Source organism: Barbus barbus, assembly GCF_936440315.1.
Source record: "Barbus barbus genome assembly, chromosome: 40".
In the NCBI taxonomy this organism is placed as follows: Eukaryota; Metazoa; Chordata; class Actinopteri; order Cypriniformes; family Cyprinidae; genus Barbus; species Barbus barbus.
The window spans coordinates 21,409,873-21,429,741 of NC_136718.1; the positions used below are offsets into that span (position 1 = coordinate 21,409,873).

Below are 19,869 nucleotides of genomic sequence, written 5' to 3' on the forward strand. Positions count from 1 at the left end.
ATATGGCAATAAAATGTCACTTATTAAACATTATATATATATATATGAAAAAAAAAACAATTTTAAAACATATTCTTATGGTTATTTTGTGAGTAAACAAGACTGTTTAATAATAATAATAAACAATTCAATTTTAACAAGGAATACATTTCAGCATAAATTTGATATATAAACTGCTGTGTATCATATTTAGCTGACTTTCTCCTGGTATTTTGGCTTGTTCAGTTTCTAGTCAGTGATGACATCCTGTGTCGTGCTGACACACTTAAAAATATGTTGCAAACATAACCATCCCAAATATAAATTTGGGTCTGCCAACGGAATGGTTTAGTGTTGTCAGAGTGACATCACTTATGTATCATTTCAACACATTTTTATAATTGGGCAGGCGTCAGTGAAACGTTTAGAAATATAATTTGAGCTGTTCTAGGAGATATCTTCGTCTGCTGACGCACATCCCAAAGATAGCTTAAATATTTAAGAAAAATTATTCTCTAATTACCAGATCAAATCACATTAAATTCCTCCATGATTTTAAAAAAGTGGCCTATTTTAAATATCATTAACATTTTCATTTTTAAAACATGACAGTTCAACATGGGCTTTGTTCAGAATGGAATGCTAGCATACGGCTTACTGTACAGTATACACTGCATTTAAACTTAGTTTTTTTTATTCAAGTTAGAATGCATTATGCAATGATACAATTTTTTAAACAATAGTATGTCACACTGTTGTCACATGACCATAATATATTCATATTGAGTTCTGCAAGGGAAAAAATTGTTCTGCATTTTTTATGCAGTATGCAATAATACACTCTGCCAGGGGTCGACATGGAGGTCAGTGCGATGGGACGCAGCAGGGCGTTAAAAAATAAATAAATTATAACAGTAATAGTTTTTTAAAATGATTTAAGCTGTTTTTAAAACCAGCTAACATTAAAAAAAACATAATATGTAATTATTTTACCTTAAAGTAATGAGATTTTTGCATTATGGCATTAAGGATTAGTTGGGGGAAAGGGCACATAGTTGTAAAGAAAACAATAAAAAACCCAAAAGCATAATTAGATTTTGCAGTAAAAAGTAATAATAATAATAATAATAATAATAATAATAACAATAAATGTGGTTTTACATGTTTAACTAAAATACTGTGCTAAAATAAATCTGAATTTTTGGCAGTTAAATTGAATAAGTCAAAAGAGATATGCAAAAATGTGTTGCCTCATTCACCACAATGAATGATCTAGCAATTGAAGTCGAGTGTGTTGCATTGTGGGATATATAATTCCACAAACTGCTCTATTATACCATCAGTATGAATCACTGTTGCATCTCTCATTTGTAAGTCGTTTTGGAAAAATCAAATATTTTTGCTCTGTATACTGCAGAAATGGTAAGAGTAGTATGATAGTATGCTATTCCAAACAGCCATGTTTCTTTTCCTAGTCAAACACAGTTTGATGTGTTTTAAGGTGATGTTTTTTTTTTTCCGAACATCTAGAGGCTTCTCTGCAGGTGATATTTTAAGAAACAGCCCAATGTTTTGTGTTTATGACATGGTTTGAAATGATCTAAAATGCAAGAAGTGCTCCACTAAAATGCATAAAAGATAATAAAACATTCAAATAAAATATACAAAGCTAAAATGGCATTTCCACATGAACATCCATGACACCATCCTGGCATTTTCCATATAGCAACGCACATGTTCAGACGGTTGCTCCTCACAGGTACGGGTACTGGTTGAGTTTCCTCTGGCTGAGGGGAAATGCTGCAGACCGCTGGTAGGACGGAGTGGACAGCTGCTGCTGCTGGTACGGAGCTGAAGCCTGACACATGACGCCCATGGCACTGTTCTTCTGCAGAAGGCTCAGAGAGGCCGAGTATGGGCCGGTGGTGCGCATGTGCCGGCCGGAGGAAGAGGAGCAGGAGGAACCAGTCGAATTGTGCAGATGGTCCACAGCCTGCGACACCGAGGCCAGGGCTGCAGATGCAGGGTATGCGTACAGACTGGAGGCGGAGCCGAAGAGCGACGCTTCATGAAGCCTGTAGGAGTGGGAGGGGCCTGTAGGGGGGTAGGTGGGCTGGCGTCTCAGGGATCCGCCCCCAGCACGGTCATGGGATGACATCAACGATTGCTGTGCCTGTTGAACGAATCACAGAGTGAATCAAAAGCATAAAGAATCACTTGTTGACTCTTGATTTGGCCATGAAATCGCCCTTAGAAATGGTATGGCCCAAAATTTTCATTCATGTCATGTTGTGTTTGCTGTTAAAACAAGAAGCTGGGCCAGATACACTACCTGTATACTATTATTATTATTATTTTTTTAGTCTCTTATGCTCACCAAGGATGCATTTTTTAAATCAAAAATATAATATAAACAGCAATTATACGAATTAGTATTACAATTTAAAAATAACTTTTGTATATAAATATATTAAAATATAATTTATTCCTGTAATGCAAAGCTGAATTTTCAGCAGCCATAATTACAGTCTTCAATGCCACATGATTATTAAATTAACATTTTTTATTCAGCAAAGATGTATTAAACTGATTAAAAGTGACAGTAAGGTTTAAAAAAGGGAAAGGATTAATTAAAATCATCAAATATGACAGTAAAGACACTTATTACAAAATATTTCTGTTTCATTAATGTCTTTACTCTCACTTTTTATTAATTTGATCAATGTATCCTTGCTGAATAAAAGCATTAATTTCTTAAAAAAAACATACTGACCCCAAACCTTTGACTTTAGATGACCTCAAAGCTAACAGACACTGACTGCTGATGTCATGTGGTCTTTAATAACCGGAGTGGACCTGTACAGATGTACCTGGCTCAGGTTGAGAGGCTGAGATCTGTTTGATGCCGCTCTCTGATGCCGGTCGCTGGACTGTGAGGCCGTTCCTTTCTTTGATTTCCCAGAACTATTAGTACTTTGCTCTACAAATACAGAAAAAAGATCTTAAAGGGTCAAATCTGTACAACCAAGACATTATCATATGACCACTTACATATGTATATCCATGTCTATTTAATATCCAACAACTTATTTTTACTCATTTCAATGTAAAGTGGTGAACCAATCAAAACAGAGGTCATTTTCATATAAAAAGGTACAGTAACTGGTTCATTCTAAAATGGTCATTTAAAACTGATTGATTTTGATGTAACAACCCTTGTGTATCATGAATGGAAGGCAAATGGACATGAAGGGAAAAAGCTGTAGTGCAGAATGTGTGTAAGCTCAGTATTTAGATGAATAGAAGTCAGAATGCGTCTCGCTGACCTCCTGACGCTCTGTCCCAGAGCTGCGTTTTCACTGACGGCGTGACCACGGCTAGAGACTTGGAGTGTGTGTTGTTCTCAACGAAGTTGGGAAGGCATTTGGGGCTGAGAGGGCTACTGGTGGAGGAGTCCGAGTCCTGGGAGTCATGCACAGTCACACAGCTGATGACGTTCGTACGCTGGTTCACACTACAGCTGCCACACAACAGAAGAGACATTTACGTGAGAAATGTTTTTTTGTTTTTTTTTTACTAAACTAAGAATACCATATTTTCTGATTTAGTTTAGGAATACATAGAAATACTAATATGGCAAAAAAAAAAAAGTTTCGAAAAGAAAAATACTAAATGTTGCAAATAGAAAAAACAACAACAAACAGACACACATATATACAACAAGTACAATATAACTACACTGTGAACTTTGATTGGGATGTGAAAGTGATGGTACACCTTTCAGGAGGAAACTTCCTGTCGTGCTCGTCCTCAGTGTCGCTGTGGATGGTGATGATGCTGACGGCGGGGCTGGGCGTGTCAGAGATGATGATGGGCTGGGACACATCACCGCAGCTGTGTGCTACTGAAGAAGGATGCAGGGACGACGTGGGTCTGTGACAGAAAACAGATTTTAATTGAGTACACAGTACCATATTTTGGACAGTTTGACTTGAAATCAACTAATTTATTATGCAACAGTTTCCAATCTATTTAACACTATCCAGACACTCGTTTAAGATGTTTGCTCATTCTAAAACTCCTTAACATCGTTACCTGGCTTTGCTCTCGGCATGTCGACCCTTTGACCTCTTCACTCCACTCTGCTGTGTTCGACTGCTGGCTGCCCCTGTGTGGGAGGGTTGTGCGCTCACGTTACGCCCCTGCGCAGAGCCCTGCTGCGTCCCATCGCACTGACCTCCATGTCGACCCCTGGCAGAGTGTATTAAATGCATGCCGTTTTGACAATTGTAATTGGTTATTAGCTATTTGCAACTTGTAAAAATCAGTTTTCATTGCAGCAGCATGTTGTTCTACATTATAATCAGCAGCAACAAAGTCCCAGTGTCAATCTGCAGTGATTTCTATTGGCTAACAAGAGCAAATACATTTGGGAACAACTGGGTGCAATATTCCAGTTTGTTACTTTTAAATTGTTTTCACACTTTTGCAAACTGTACATTTGCAAAATGCTTTTCCATCATCAACATAAGTACCACCGGAAGCTTTTAACACTGTAATCAGACAATAAAGCACATGTGAATCAAGCAAAACGTGTCAAGAACCTGCCCAGGTCATATTTCACTTTAAATCTCTAAAGAAAAAAAGGAGTATTTTTAATACTTACAGTATTGTTTACAAATTATTAAAATATTTTTTTTATATATATTGTTTTGTAATTTAAATAAGCATAAATGAAATAACTTAAATATATAATATCCCATGATTTTCTCACCTTACAGTATTGAGAATGATATTTTTTTTATCTCAATAATAATACAGGGCTCCAGGCTAACATGGTATAAAACCAAAAGATAAATCTAATTATAAAAATACTATTGTTTTGCAACAACAAGTGCATTCACTAATACTATTACATGTTTATTTCTTGGAAATGCACATTTGACAGTTAAGCACTGAGTTGGAGTCGAGAATCATTCAAAATGTACTTTTATTAGTAGTAACAGTATCGTGCAAAATCAAATTTTTATATGAAAAAATTATATATTCTACTCTCATTAAATGTACCATTATTCTTTCTATAGTATTATACTGAACTGACCAACAACTTCAGTGATTATAAAAGGAGCGCTCTTTACTTTGTGTGATTCAGTTGCAAATTGAACAAAAGTTTGTTTTTCAAGGCACTTTGTGATTTTTCTTAATTCATACGTGAAAAGTGCAATACTTTGACAAAATTAGATTTCTTGATGATTTGATATTTTATAACAGAAATTTTATAATATCAAAATATAAAGCAAAAAATGGAAATAAAAGACTAATAGTCAGTAAGTGCTCCTCTGCTGCCATCTACTGGATATAGTGGTAATTTGATGCCTTATTTTTATTTAATTTTAAATAAGTGTATATTTTGGTCATTTCATTAAAAACAACATTTAAATAGGATAATTTTTAGAGCTTTAAAGTGCTGGAAATAGTTGTGCTTGCGCTGCACTCAATTACGGCTCAAACGAGCAACGCAGTTTCATTATGCTTTTGTTTCATTTGCCGTTTGATGTTTCGTGTATGCAACAGAAATGGCAGTGCTTATGAGTGGTCGTGCCAGTGCGACTGCTCGCAAAATTTAGCTGCACCGGCAGAAAAAAATGGTCGCAATATGCGACAATTTGGTCGTAGTCTGGAGCCCTGTAATAATAATAATAATAATAATAATGACAGTAAATAATGATAATAATAACAACAACAGCACAATTAATAATTATTAATTGTTATATAATAATAATTAAATAATTTATTTTTAATTAAAAACAATATTATTTTTTCCTATTTTGAGCTGACGTATGATAATATTTAGAATATATAGAGAAATAGACTTAAAAAATATAAAAATATTTATTTTTTAACTTGAAACAATATTATTATAAAAAAAAAAATGTTCTTCTATTTTGAGCTGACTTATAATAATAAAATAATATAAACAATGCAAACACAATAATATTATTTACTACTATTATTATTTTATGAACGCATACACATTATTTATATATATATATATATATATATATATATATATATTATAATTAATTATTTTTTTAAGTTAATAATAATATTTTGATGTGATACTTTTGACAGGTTTTGTGCGATTCCTCTTTAACGCAAACCCCAGATGCATTCATACTCGAGCACAGCACCATAGTAAGGCTTTTATACAAAGCAGACTTGATGGTTGAATGAATCCAGGTTTGCAACAGAACCTTAAATGTAAAACTACAAGTGTAAACTACTGTAGGGGCGCTTCTGACCTCCAGCTACTGTTCTGCTGTGTGGTGTTGTCCGAGAGCAGAGAGCCCATGGGTGAGTCGGAAAGCACAGGCTGGCTGGGATTGTGCATGGTCATGCCTGACATCTGCTGCCATGACGAGGGAATGAGGATCTGCTGGGTCCCTGCTGGCCAGCCCTGCTAAAACACATACACAATGACAATTGAACAAAACCATTTTGTCAGAAATCATTTTGTCTTCTGACAATCAGAAATCATTTTGTCAGAAATCAATTGTTTTCAATTTTGTCTCAAATCTATTTTCTTTTCTATTAATGTGGAGCAACAAGGCCTATTTACGCTCGAAAAACACTCCAGAGCATTAATGTCCAAGCAGGTGAACTGTGATTCAGTAAACTAAATTATGACAATACAGGTGAACCTATCAATAATAGCAAGGCTTCTGTACTAAAATGGTACTGGGCAGGTATAGTATAAATATGCAATACACACACTCTCCCATTTTGTCAACAATTGGTTTTCATATAGCTCCTTTTTGCTCTATTTGCGGTGAATCTTGATGTAAACAGGCCTTAAAACATTGATGCACTTTGATTGACAGATGCATAATGAGCACATTCAGCGTGGCGACGCTCAGTCTGTCTGCGTTCGATCTCTTCCTGTCATATATGAAAAGCAGATCCCATCCTACAAGCTCTTAAAATCATGCAGAACTTCATTACAACAAAACAACACAGTGAGAAAGTCCATTTCAATTTTCATCTCAATAATGTTGCTAGACTAATCGTGAATCTTTCATGCATAAAGGGGAAATGGGAGTCAGAAAATCATGATAGAGTTTGAGCAGACCAGCCTTTTATAAAGAGAAGAACAGATGCAAAATACACAAGAAAACAATAACAATTGTGCAGGGAATTTAACTCAAGTGATTACCAAAGCAACACAAGTGACGAGTTACGGTTGCCAGTCCATTTATCTGCATAGAGAGGAAATGACTGGTTAGCAGTGGAAGGAAAAAAGAGAATGAGTCAACGGGGAGACATTTGTTGCCACAGGAGTGGGTCTGTGGAAAGAGAAATCATTTGGATTGCATAGAGTCAAGCAGCCATGCTTCACTGGATAAAGCCCTGGGGCCCAGAAGAGATGCAGCACGAGTCCTGCATCTCTTCTGGGAAAAACGCCTTGAAAAACGCCTTGTTAAATCATGATTGATAGGTGAACAGAGAAGAAAACAAAACTAAAACAGCCACTTTCCACCATAAAACCCCAAAAGAAATAAGGGCATATAGCAAATCACATCATCACGGCAGTCTTCATAACAGCAATGTGCACAGATAGGTATCTGTGACACTTTCGGTCAGAATTGTAGTGTGTGCATGTACACAAATGCACATGAGAATGCTTCTATACATATCAATACATATTACAGCACTTATAAAAACTGCAGCAACATTAGTATAACAAAAACTATTATTGTTATTATTAAAATAGGATTTATTTAAAAAAAAATGAAATGAAAATAATGATAACTTGCAGTTTAAGTGAGCTAGATGATTTAGAAAGCATTCTGATTCAGTCATTCAGCGAAGGATTCATCTAGCTGATTCAAACTGGTAACTTCAATTTATGAATCAACAATTTAGAAGAACTAGATCAATAAGAGACATTTGTTGTGAATTACACTACACTGGTCACATAGCATTGTTTTTGCATGCAGCCCATGAAAACAACTCAACAGAAAAACATATTTTCTTGGCAATAGCCGTTTGGTACACTATCTTTTTTATCTCATTTAATTCAGACGTTTGGCCTAGAAATGCAACATGCAAAGAAGGTAAAAGAAAAAGAGAGGAAGGAAGAAGAAGTAGGCGTCACACTGCAGGGCGCAGGTTTACCAGCATGGTGGCACTCTGCTCCAGACACCGAGAGCCCAAGGCCAACGGCGTCATTCCCGCCACTGGAAGACGCAGGGAGGCCACTGTCAGAGGCGTGCTGCTGCTCTGGTTGGGGAAGGGATAGAGGGATGTGTGGAGGAACTGAGGATGGAGGAAAGGGTGGAACGGTTACAACACGCTGGCTGAGCTGACGGAGAAAGCAACTCGCCAAGACTTTCCACCACCATCATAATTGCAATAGTGACAAAATGAAGAAAAACTGTCAAATATTTTATTAAAACAGATAATACAAATAAATGCTGTTCTTTTGGACTTGTAAAAATGTATCATGGTTGCCACAAAAATATAATAATCTACACAATTGCGTTCAACATTGATAATAATTAGAAATGTTTCTTGAGGAGCAAATCAGCATATTAGAATAATTTCTGAAGAATCATGTGACACTGAAAATACAGCTTTGCCATCACAGCAATATAAGTTATTAGTTATTAACTATTACAATTACAAAATATTCCTGTTTTACTGTATTATCGATAAAATAAATGCACCTTTGGTAAGCATAAGAGACTTTCTTTTAAAAACATTTTAAAAAATCTTACCAACCCCAAACTTATGAATGTTAAGGAGTGCGATCAGAAACTATAACTATAGAAAATTTGACGTTCGTTAAATGCAGCATGCATGTGAAATGATCCTGGTTTAATCATATTTCATTTAAATGCCAGCTGATGATGATATTTTCCTGGAAAAAGGGTGTTTACAGTTCATGTTACACTCGCTCTGAAAATCAGCTAGTGAGACGCAGACTAAAAAGGATTCAAAATAGTCTTCACTGCAATTCTTGCTGCACATTAATGAGGAAAAGGTGATTTAGAGAAAAAATAAATAAATAAAAAAAACAACTCAACCAACGTAAACAGGGAGGAAATCACAAGAACAGAGAAACAAGGATCATATAAAACAGTGTAAGAGGAGAAACACATTCAGATAACACACAAACATGATGCCTACCTGTGTGAGCATGCTGGGCTGAATGTGTAGAGGCTGGGCGGACTGGTTCTGGGGCACTATGGGAACAGAGTTATCCATTCTCACTGGATATCCAGCGTGTTTATTGGAGGTCTGCAGCCCTGGGGAATCAAACATGAGCGATTCAGTTCGAAAAGCACTCAGAAGTCATACGAGTCTAAAGGAATGGAGCGTAGGGTGTAGGGAGAAGTGGGTTTGGACAGAGAGGTAGGGTCGGGTACAGGCTCACCCTGGATGGTAGGAGGGCACACAATGAGGGTTTGCTGGAAGGGCTCTGTCTGGGCACACAGCTGAGTAGGGCGAGCCTGCAATGGCACACTCTGCTGAGCCAAGCCTGGTATATTTATAGTGGCCTGCTGGTACAGACCAGGCTGGTAGTTCAGTAAAGGGACGTTGCTGCTAAGAGACAGGGACTGGCCACCCGTGGAGGCCATCTGGTAGTTATGGAAAGAGAGGGAGATTCTTAACAACACTGACTAAGCACAGAAATAGCACTAAAGATCTTAATATAGCATGCATACTATGCTTTAAAGCAGTAGTTCATCTATTAATGACAGTTCTGATGTTGTTTAAAGCAGGCTGTTCCAAACCTCTTATGCAGACAATTTATATTTGACCACTTCTGTCAAGCTCTAAAAAAACAACAAAAGCCAACCCATATAAGTAGTTCATATCACTTGTACATTATATTCCAATGTTTTAACTAAAATTATTAAAAATCTTTTCTGGCAATTGAAATTAAGCTGAAATAAAATAAAACACATGACGCACACGACAGAGGACTGCCATAAATACTATAATAGCATATAAATAATACTAATATAATAATGCTATATTCAAAGTCTTCTGAAGTCACACGATAGCTTTGAGTAAATTTTATTCAAATTCACTGGTGATCTACAATAGTGCTGTTACCTCCCATTGAGTCAATTGCGCCAAATATGAGATCTGGATCAGTGAATGATTTGTGAATGAATCAGACTAATCAGATTACATTTGTGGGAGTTTTTCATCATTTTTAGAGACTGAAATGATGATCTGTGGAAAAGAGCATTGTTAAAAATCATTTTTGTCTTTCACAGAAAAAACACATGAGCTTGGAACGTCATGAGAGTGAGTAAATGATGACAGAACTGTCATTTTTAGGTGAACTAAGCCTTTTAAAGACACTATAGTGGTTTGATGATACTGGTGATATTCTGTCGTATAATTCTATTTTTATTTTATGCCACTACAAGCAACATACTAAATGTAAATGCATTACAAATGAATTAACTTTCCCATTATGCATCTGTGCAGTAGCACACACCTGACTGTGCTGATTGAGTTGACTGCTGAAAGTGACGGTGAGGTTGGCGGCTGCGCTGGGGGCGTTGTGGCTGGCGAACAGGTTCTTGTTGTTGTCGAAGGCGGTACACCTGCGCTTGCAGATCTCCATGTTTTGGAAGCAGGACTTCACGCTACACAACAAGAGAGGGCGGCACTGGCGTTAGTGTCATCAGAGGAGTACAGGGAGAGAGATGTGGATATTATATCTATATTATATGTGGATAGTCAACTCATCAGCAGAGCAAGGCTTACTGTGAGCTGTGTGGGAAGTGAAGCAGGTGAGCCATTGTCACAAACGGGTGGTTGAGGGTCTTGGTGGGCGTGATCCGCTTGTCTGCGTCTAGAGTTAGCATTTTCTTCAGCAGGTCAATGAACTCCCTTCGATCAGCCTTCTCCGCCAAGATGTCCGTGCCCTCCAGGTTAGTCATGTTGACCTGGAGTGTGAGAAAGAACTAACTTAAACCTGGCAATAAAATACGGTTCAACATGTTTTGCAACTGTACTTTTTATGATAACCAATCAGTGCCTATTTATTATTCAACACCTTGCTTATCCAATCACAAAATAAGTCATTTTTAAAAGATGTCTGAAGTCTCTTATGTTCACCAAGGCTGGATATATTTTATCAAAATAAAAAAGTGAGTTTTTGACAAATTACTGAATACATATCACTACCTGCATCATGTCATCAAGGCAGTTGAAAATGTATTTGCGAGCCTCTTTGGACTTTATCCCAAACTCTGCCTCGTGCTCTGCGGGAGTCTAAAAACAGAAACACATCAGCGAGGAAAGTGTTCAATCATGAATTGACTGCTGATGCCTTTGAACGTAAAATACACAGTAGTGCTTTAAGTGGGACATGCCTTGAGTCTCCAGAGAGGGTAGCTGGAGTCTGGGCCTCTGTGGAAGAAACGGCTGGTTTTAGTGCCGGCACTCAGGAGATACTCCGCTGGCAAACCTTGAGTCTGGGAAATGTACCGAATCTGTAGGGATATGCATTAAATGGAGATTATACACCCATTTTTCACAGGTGGACAGATGTTTGTAGCCAAGTAGTATATGCAGAGAAAGGTAACTAATCCGTGTTTGCTGTATATGATTATTTACTAGTAATAAACTAATATTTTGGCCAGTATTGTCAGACTCTTCATCATAAGTGTTAGCGACCCCTTGTTCTGCTTTCCAAATCTATTGATAGAATAAAACTAATTGATTTTGCACAGAACTGATTAAATTTAAGCAAACAAAACCTCATTACTGACCTGATCATATTCTGAGGCTCCTGGATACAAAGGCCAGCCCAGAAACAGTTCAGCAATGACACAACCCAGTGACCACATATCAATGGCCTCACAGAAAGGAAGGCCCAGAATGATCTCAGGAGCTCTACACCACAACAGGCAAATTACAACACATTAATGAATAAATTTGCTTCATTGCACTGGCAGATATTCTTATAAGGTGTATAAGATTGGGAGAATTACAGGTAGGGAGATATATAAGATTAACGGTAAACAAATTATTTAGGGATGAAGACATTATTTAGTGATAGACATATATATGGATATTTGGTCATTTTAAAATTATCATTTTAAATTAAATTTGTGTAATTTCCAAAAAGTGCTAAAACACATTTTTGTTATTTAAAGCTGCAGTCCGTAACTTTTTTGGTTAAAAATGATCCGAAATCAATATTTGAGCAAGTACATAACCAGCCAGTGTTCAAAACTATCACCTTACTTTAGCCCGATTCACAACGGTTATATTATAATAATGTTTTCTATTTGAGTGGTACGGGTAGGTTTCCGCTGGAAATTCGAGCATGGCACTGCGTCATTACGTCACGTCTGTAAACATTAAGAAGTTGTCCCGGCTAGTAGGCTATCGCATGTGAGGATCCTGCAGGTGCGGATTGTTTATAGCCTTTTCTCACAGCAGCTAGAATAATTAAATTTAGCATTGATGGCGGATTGTAATCCAGAAAGGATTATTTGTTTATGAAACTGATCTTTAGATTTAATCACCGTTGGTAGCGCGATTTATTGTAATACTTTTTTCCTGAGTTGGGCAGAACAAACGTGGCAGACTTGTTACTTACTTGTTCAGATGGCAATATGCGGTGAAAATTCTGATTTGGGTCATATATTCCAAGATATAGGCAGTAAATATCCACACCGGTGCAGTGACTGACAACTACACAGTCACCTCAAAACATTAGATTCATCCGCGCTGGAGCCGTGCCGGAACACCGGATCACAACCCCGCGCACGGAAGATATTTCCACAAGAAACTGCAATTCCAGGTTTTCAAACATAGAGGGCGACAAAGAGGTAAAGGTTACGGGCTGCAGCTTTAATATTTAAAAACTAAATTTATGAACTGTTATGATTTTTGAGAACGAAAATAAGTACTTTTCATAATAGCGTTTGAATGTTTCACAACTGCGACTCGTAATAGCCATTGAATGTCTCACACTTGGGACTATTTCTTGTAAGAGCGGCTGTATGTCTCACAATTGTGACTATTTCTCACTATCCATATAAAACCCTAAAACTAGCCAAATGCCTAAATCTAAATGTAAACCCAGTATTAGGGTTTCAGAGAGTTTAATAGTTATGTACATAACAGTATCATATCAATATCAATTTATATAAATTAATGTCTGTAACATTAGTATGCTGTAATTCTTTTGTATTTGCTTTTACTTGTTTAGAATTTATGTACATTCTTACACCGCTTAGTAAAACTGAACTTGGATGCACTAAGTTGCTTTAGATTCTAAATGCTCAAATGTAAACGTACAACCACTTGTCCATTCCTTTTGACATCAAATATCCCTTACCGGTAGTATCTAGACTGCAGGTAGGTTGAGCACACCGCCTTCGAGACGTGACTCGCTGAACCGAAGTCAATGACTTTTACTCTGTAGGGCTGCCTGATGGGGTCAACCAGCATGATGTTTTCAGGCTTCAGATCAGCGTGGATGAGACCCAAACTCTTCAGCTTCATTAGCGCCGTGGCAACCTGCTGCAGGACCGGCCGGATACATTTGAGGAGCAGTGGGCTGAACTTGCTGTGCTTGAGAAAGTCATAGAGGTTCTGCTCCAGCATCTCAAACACCAGACACGTGTGGTTCTTGTGCTGGAAGCACTCATAAGAGCGCACAAAGTTGAACTCGTCTGCATTTTCTGTGCTCAGACGGCTGAGGATGCTCACCTTTAATGGGACAGGATTGAGTTCATTGCATTTAAATAGATCTGTATCAAGCACTTGATTGATGATTAATAGCAAACTTATAGATATATAGAAATAGATGCATTGGATTTATCACTGCATCAGTCCGATATTAATTATAAGCATTTGCTACAGAAGTCTGTTTCCAAAATTATTAAAACTGTACTTCCTGTATGTGCAACTTTTATTTAATGTACATCCTTCAATTGTGACTAGGGCTGCGGAAATAATCGAATGCGATTATCATGCTCATCTCGTCAGTAACGCCGGTTCTGTGATTAGTAGTAAATCTTCATCACGTGCTTTCAGATGGAGCAGCATTTACTACACAGAGCCGTAATTCACTGACAAGCTACGCAATATTGCGCTTATTATCGCAGGCGATTCATCGCCGATAGAGATTTACTACTAATCACAGAACCGGCTTTACTAACGAGATGCACATGATAATTGCATTAAATTATTTGCACAGCCCCAATTGTGACTAATACTAGTAATTGTGACTGTATATCTGACAACTGCAACTTAGGACCTCACAAATGCAACTTCGCATCTTATAATTGTAATTATTTTTCGTAATTGCGACTGGATATCTTACAACTGCAACTATTTCTGGTAATAGTGATTGTATATCTTAGCATTACAGCAACTGTATATCTCACAACTGTGACTATTTCTCATAATAATGACTGTATATCTCACAACTGTGACTATTTCTCATAATAATGACTGTATATTTCACAACTGCAACTATTTCTAATAATAGCTATTGCACATCTCACATATGCGATTATTTCTTGTAATAGCGTTTGTATGTCTCACAATTGACCATTCGCAGGGAGCTTGATTGACAGGCGATCTGACCAATCAGAACGCGGATGCCGTTGCTATCCGACATCTTGCCAGACAGCTACGGCCGGTCTCCATAGAAATCCATCTTAAAACGGGATAAAAAAGATGGACTGAATTGAAACATTTTCAATATAACTAAATATAAAAATGAGCGCGGGGTTGAGCTGTGCTGTAGCTGGCTGCCACAGTAACGGCAATAACCTAAGGAATTCCTTTAAAGTACTTGTTTTGCATACCAAAAATCTGTCCATGTCCGACGCTGTACGCATGACTTGCAGAGCTTAAGTTAAAATACTGAGTGTTGAATAATAAAATAATATATGTTAAAATGTGTGCTCTTATCATTCTGTGGACAAAATCCTGTGAACTTCACCCTGACTGGGTACAGTATATGCATATGTGCGCTCATCTGTTTTTAATGCAGCTAACCTCGTGTTGCTTCTGACAGGTCCTTCACTGCAAAAAATCAGGCAAGACTTTCACGTTCAGAAAAATGTGGATTAGATTGTGTTTTATTAACATCTACACAATTGTGTCTCTCGTAATAGCAATTGTGTGTTTCACAACTGCGACTGTTTCTCGTAATAGTGACTGTCTCACAATTGTGACTATTTCTCATAATAGTAATTGAGTGTTTCCCAAATGCATCTATTTCTCGTAAGTGAAGTGAAGTGAAGTGAAGTGACATTCAGCCAAGTATGGTGACCCATACTCGGAATTTGTGCTCTGCATTTAACCCATCCAAAGTGCACACACACAGCAGCGAACACACACACAGCAGTGAACATACACCCGGAGCAGTGGGCAGCCATTTTATGCTGCGGCGCCCGGGGAGCAGTTGGGGGTTCGGTGCCTTGCTCAAGGGCACCTCAGTCGTGGTATTGAGGGTGGAGAGAGCGCTGGACATTCACTCCCCCCACCTACAATTCCTGCCGGCCGGAGACTCGAACCCGCAACCTTTGGATTACAAGTCCAACTCTCTAACCATTAGGCCACGACTTCCCCACAGTAATAGTGACTGTCTGACAATTGTGACTGGCAATTGAATGTTTCACAATTGCGAATATTCCTAGTAATAGAGATTGTGGGTCTCATAATTGCGAAGGTGTACATCTCACAACTGCAACAAGCTATTTCTTGTAATAGCGATTACATCTCCCCATTGCAACTATTTCTTGTAATTGTGACTGTGTATCTTACAATTGCGACTTAGTATCTCACAACTACGACTGTATATCTCACAATTGAAACTTTTTCTCATAAGCGACTATATATCTCACAACTGCTACTTGTGACATAAGCCTACCTCACAATTGCAACTATTTCTCTTAATTGCATATGTATATCTGATAACTGTGATGGTTTCCTGTAATTGCAACTCTATATATATATTTTTTAAAGACTGTATATTTTTGTTGATAGTGCAACTGTATTTCTCACAATTACAACTAATTCTCATAAATGCAGCTTTATATCTCTTAATATCTCTTATTTATTTCTTGATTTACACTTAAGGCACAAAAGAGCTTCAGTAATTCACAGCACTAAAATACAATGATTGGGAAAGGTTTTGAGACTAGTTAACTGCTCACCTCTATTTGACCCTGGCGGGCATATGACGGATGATTCTTGAGAATCTTAATGGCCACAATCTCATTAGTTCCACGCTTCCAGCATTTCGCGACCTGTCCAAATGTTCCCCGGCCGAGGAACTCCAAAACCTCGTAGCTGTTGGAGACAGAGCAGAGGATCTCGTGCTGCACCAGCTGGTAGTCGCCCTCACTGTGGGAGTTGCTGCTCTTGGTGGTGGATGTGGAATGAGCGATGGACTGAGCCGTGGTGTTGCCTCCACCTCCAGCCACACGATTGGGAAGCACAGGAGCCGACAGCTCCTCCAAAATCTGCACGCTGTCGCTGCTGTCCACCTCCTCACTTTTTCGCTTCCGACGGCCCTGTTTCTGATAGCCCTTACATGTCAGAGAGGTGGAGGCTGCATCTTTTCCACGCTGACTGGATGTGGATGATGACGAGGAGGATGATGAAGGTTCAGGGACGCTGCCAGTGCTGTCTGCGGCACGTACCACTGTCTGTTCCCGCGAACCTCCAGAAAGAGGAAAGACCACGTTGGAGGAGTTGTAACTGGGGTTGAATCCAGATGTGGAGGGGGAGGAGCCATTCGGCTGGTTTGGGCTGTGCTGGTAGTAGCTACTCTCACCTGATTGGTTGCTCACGTTCCATGCATGGTTTTCCAACTTCAGTTTCTTGGAGCGGGACAGGCCACTGGAGGACACGGAGGGAGAGGAAAATGCCTGCATTTGTGAGGACATGCCTAGAAATGATAAAGTGAAAAAAATTAGAAAATAGTTTTCTTGCATAACTTAAAATTAAATAATTAAATCACTTTTACTTGTTCACTCCCAGTGGAATGACCTGCCCAACTCAATCCGAGAAGCTGAGTCCTTAGCCATCTTCAAGAAATGGCTAAAAACATATCTCTTCCATCTTCATTTGACCCTCCAACTCTAGCACTCTCTGTTCTAATTCTATTTCATCTACTTGTTTTCTTTTTTATTTAAAAAAAAAGAAGAAAAAAAAACAGTTGCCCCTCTAACACTTGCACTCTCTATTCTTTTTCTATTCTATCAACTGGTTTAATTTTTAATTATTATAAAAATAAAAATAAAACTCTTACTACGTGTACTGCATTAGGCTAACAGAGATTTGTCACAGTACTTACATATTATTGCTCCTTTGTTGGTTTTAACTGATTCTATTGTCCTCATTTGTAAGTCGCTTTGGATAAAAATCTAAATGACTAAATTTAAATGTAAAATTATTTTCAAAAACCTTTTCAAAATACTATGAATTTTTGAGAACAAATATAAATAAGATTTCTTAGGGTTACTTAATTTAACTGAACAAAATGACAATAAGACAAAACTAAATAGCTTATGTTGATTATGCTACAATGGCTTTGATTTGATGGACAAAGTTTTAAAGCATTAACATTTTAAAAAACAACTTCACTTTTTAACAAATAATAATATTTCATTATAATAAAGTCAACTTTTGTCATTTATTTTTATTTTTCAAGAATTGCATTTTTTATTGATAATTTTTCCAGCTACATTTATACCACCTAGATATTTTTTTCACTTTTAGTTCCTCAAAATAAATAGATACATATAAGCAAACAATCAAGTAAATAAAAAATACATTAAAAATACATTTAATTATTACATTGAATTAAGAATTTAAAAAGGTTTATCACAGAGGAGATGCATTCAAGTCATTGTTTATATGGCTGAAATTTTAATATTTTTTTTAATAAATTTTAAATATTATTTAAATTTTATAAAATAATTTCCATGCAGAACTTAATCATTATTCGAACAAATTAATTTAATTACTAAATTTAATATTACTGTTTAAGTTTAAAAATATATATATTTATATTTAAAAACAACTTATTAAAGAAATCACAGTGCACAATATTATGCCAATTCCACGTTTTCCCCCAAGAATTTCACCTTTTTAAAGACATTTTTCAGTTACATTTACATCATCATCTTTTTTTTTACCTTTTAGCCCCACAAAACATATTAAAATGAGCTTTTACTTCAGAATTTGAAGAATGTCCATCATAAAATGTATGCATTCATGTCATTTGCAATTTTAATGCATTTTCTGAATCTTAAGACATGCAGACAAAGCCAAGAACAAAAGAACCATCCGTTGCCCTAGCAACCGCTCTAGCTAGGCGATCCAGGGTGGTTGCTATAGAAATGGCTGTAGCTAGTTAATTGGGAGGGGTTGTCATGGCAATGGTTGCTACTGTGTGCTAAAAAAAGAGGTGTGGCGGCGACTAATGTTTCACAAACAAACTATTCAACTTTCATTGTGACAGTGAAACATACACTAACATGAACTAACCTTACCAGTCAACACACACCGAGACTGTCGTGTCAAATAGTTCGCTGGCTGCGGAAAAACAACCTGACGTGCTGTAATACATGCAGCACGCTTCAGAAATCCTCACATTAGCTGTCTTTATGCAGTGCAAAATCTTTACAGCTCACCTGCTGTGTGTTGAATTCCTCAGCTTGACACTTGCTCCTCATCTCTCCTATTAGGCCTCATTGTTTTCTCTTTTTTATAGAAATGTCCCTCCGTAAAACGTCGCTTTATTCGAGCCGACAAGCTTCCGGGTTTATAATATTGTTAGACACAGTCCAACGCACCGTCAACACCATCGTTACACATTAATATTCTGCAAGGACAGCGCACAGAATTATGACTGAGACCTGGAGAGGGATGTAGGACATTAAACGGACTCCATTTCCGGGGTGTGAGAGCGAGCAATGATTGGCCGAACGCGGGTCACGTGGTGCATAAATCCGTGATCCAGACTTGTTCGTCATGACCGACATGTAGCTGCGGCACAGGTTGATGCAGTTTTGTGTTTTATAAAAATTTCCATGCACATACAATTTTTTTTTTTGAACGCAAGATGTTTCGCCTACTAATTTGTATGTTTAACTAGTTATAAAACCTGTAATATGATGGGTATATGAAAGATTTTCAGCTAAAACGCTCATATCTACATAAGTTTCTAATGTTTATAATGCTTGCAAGATATGCACGTGTATTAGATGGTAAATCCATCTAATGCATAATCAGATTCCAACAATTAAGTACTTGTAGTTAGATTATATTACATTTTAAAATACTACAGTTACCTTTTTATTGATTACATGATTTCATTTTATTCTTATGGTCAGATGACATGCAGATAAACAGGTATGGAATATTTCATATTTGTATGAAGTGTTTTATTTTGATTGTTGTCATTATAAAAAGGTTTAATTTTAAAATTTTATTAGCTTTTCATTAAACTCAAGAAACACAGTTCGGGAAACCTTGATGTAAAATGATGTTTAATGCACTTCATGTTGTTACTAACAACATTTTTTGGATTAATGTTCATATAGCAAGGTTCTTTAAAAAAAATACATTGATATTAGCATAGTAAATATAAAATTAGATACCTCAGTAATTTTTCATTCACTTCCAGAAAATTTACATACACATACATCCAAGAGTGATATCAGCAATATCTATGAATATGGATGATTAGTATTTGCATGTGTATGGTCATTTTAGGGAATGTTTATGCCTATTTTTTAATTTGAAGGGACTTGGGAGTGTTCAAATGCAATTACATATTAGTGGTTGTGAATAACATATCTATAATGTATATAGTAGCAT

At 37.1% G+C, this 19,869-nt stretch overlaps 1 protein-coding gene across 1 annotated transcript; it reads right to left on the reverse strand.

Annotated features, from left to right (window-relative positions):
- Positions 1–1,497: 1,497 nt before the first annotated feature.
- LOC306859677 (homeodomain-interacting protein kinase 1-like) lies at positions 1,498–18,905 on the reverse strand. Its single transcript, XM_079400846.1, has 17 exons — positions 18,681–18,905; positions 16,194–16,930; positions 13,358–13,731; positions 11,778–11,901; positions 11,379–11,498; positions 11,191–11,277; positions 10,768–10,949; positions 10,496–10,646; positions 9,416–9,620; positions 9,169–9,287; positions 8,155–8,295; positions 6,282–6,439; positions 4,075–4,230; positions 3,757–3,912; positions 3,306–3,499; positions 2,850–2,959; positions 1,498–2,152 (listed from the first exon to the last, which is right to left on the reverse strand). The coding sequence occupies exons 2-17, from the start codon at positions 16,926–16,928 to the stop codon at positions 1,733–1,735; spliced, it is 3,432 nt and encodes a 1,143-aa protein (XP_079256972.1). The 5' UTR covers positions 16,929–16,930; positions 18,681–18,905; the 3' UTR covers positions 1,498–1,732.
- Between the last annotated feature and the right edge of the window lie 964 nt (positions 18,906–19,869).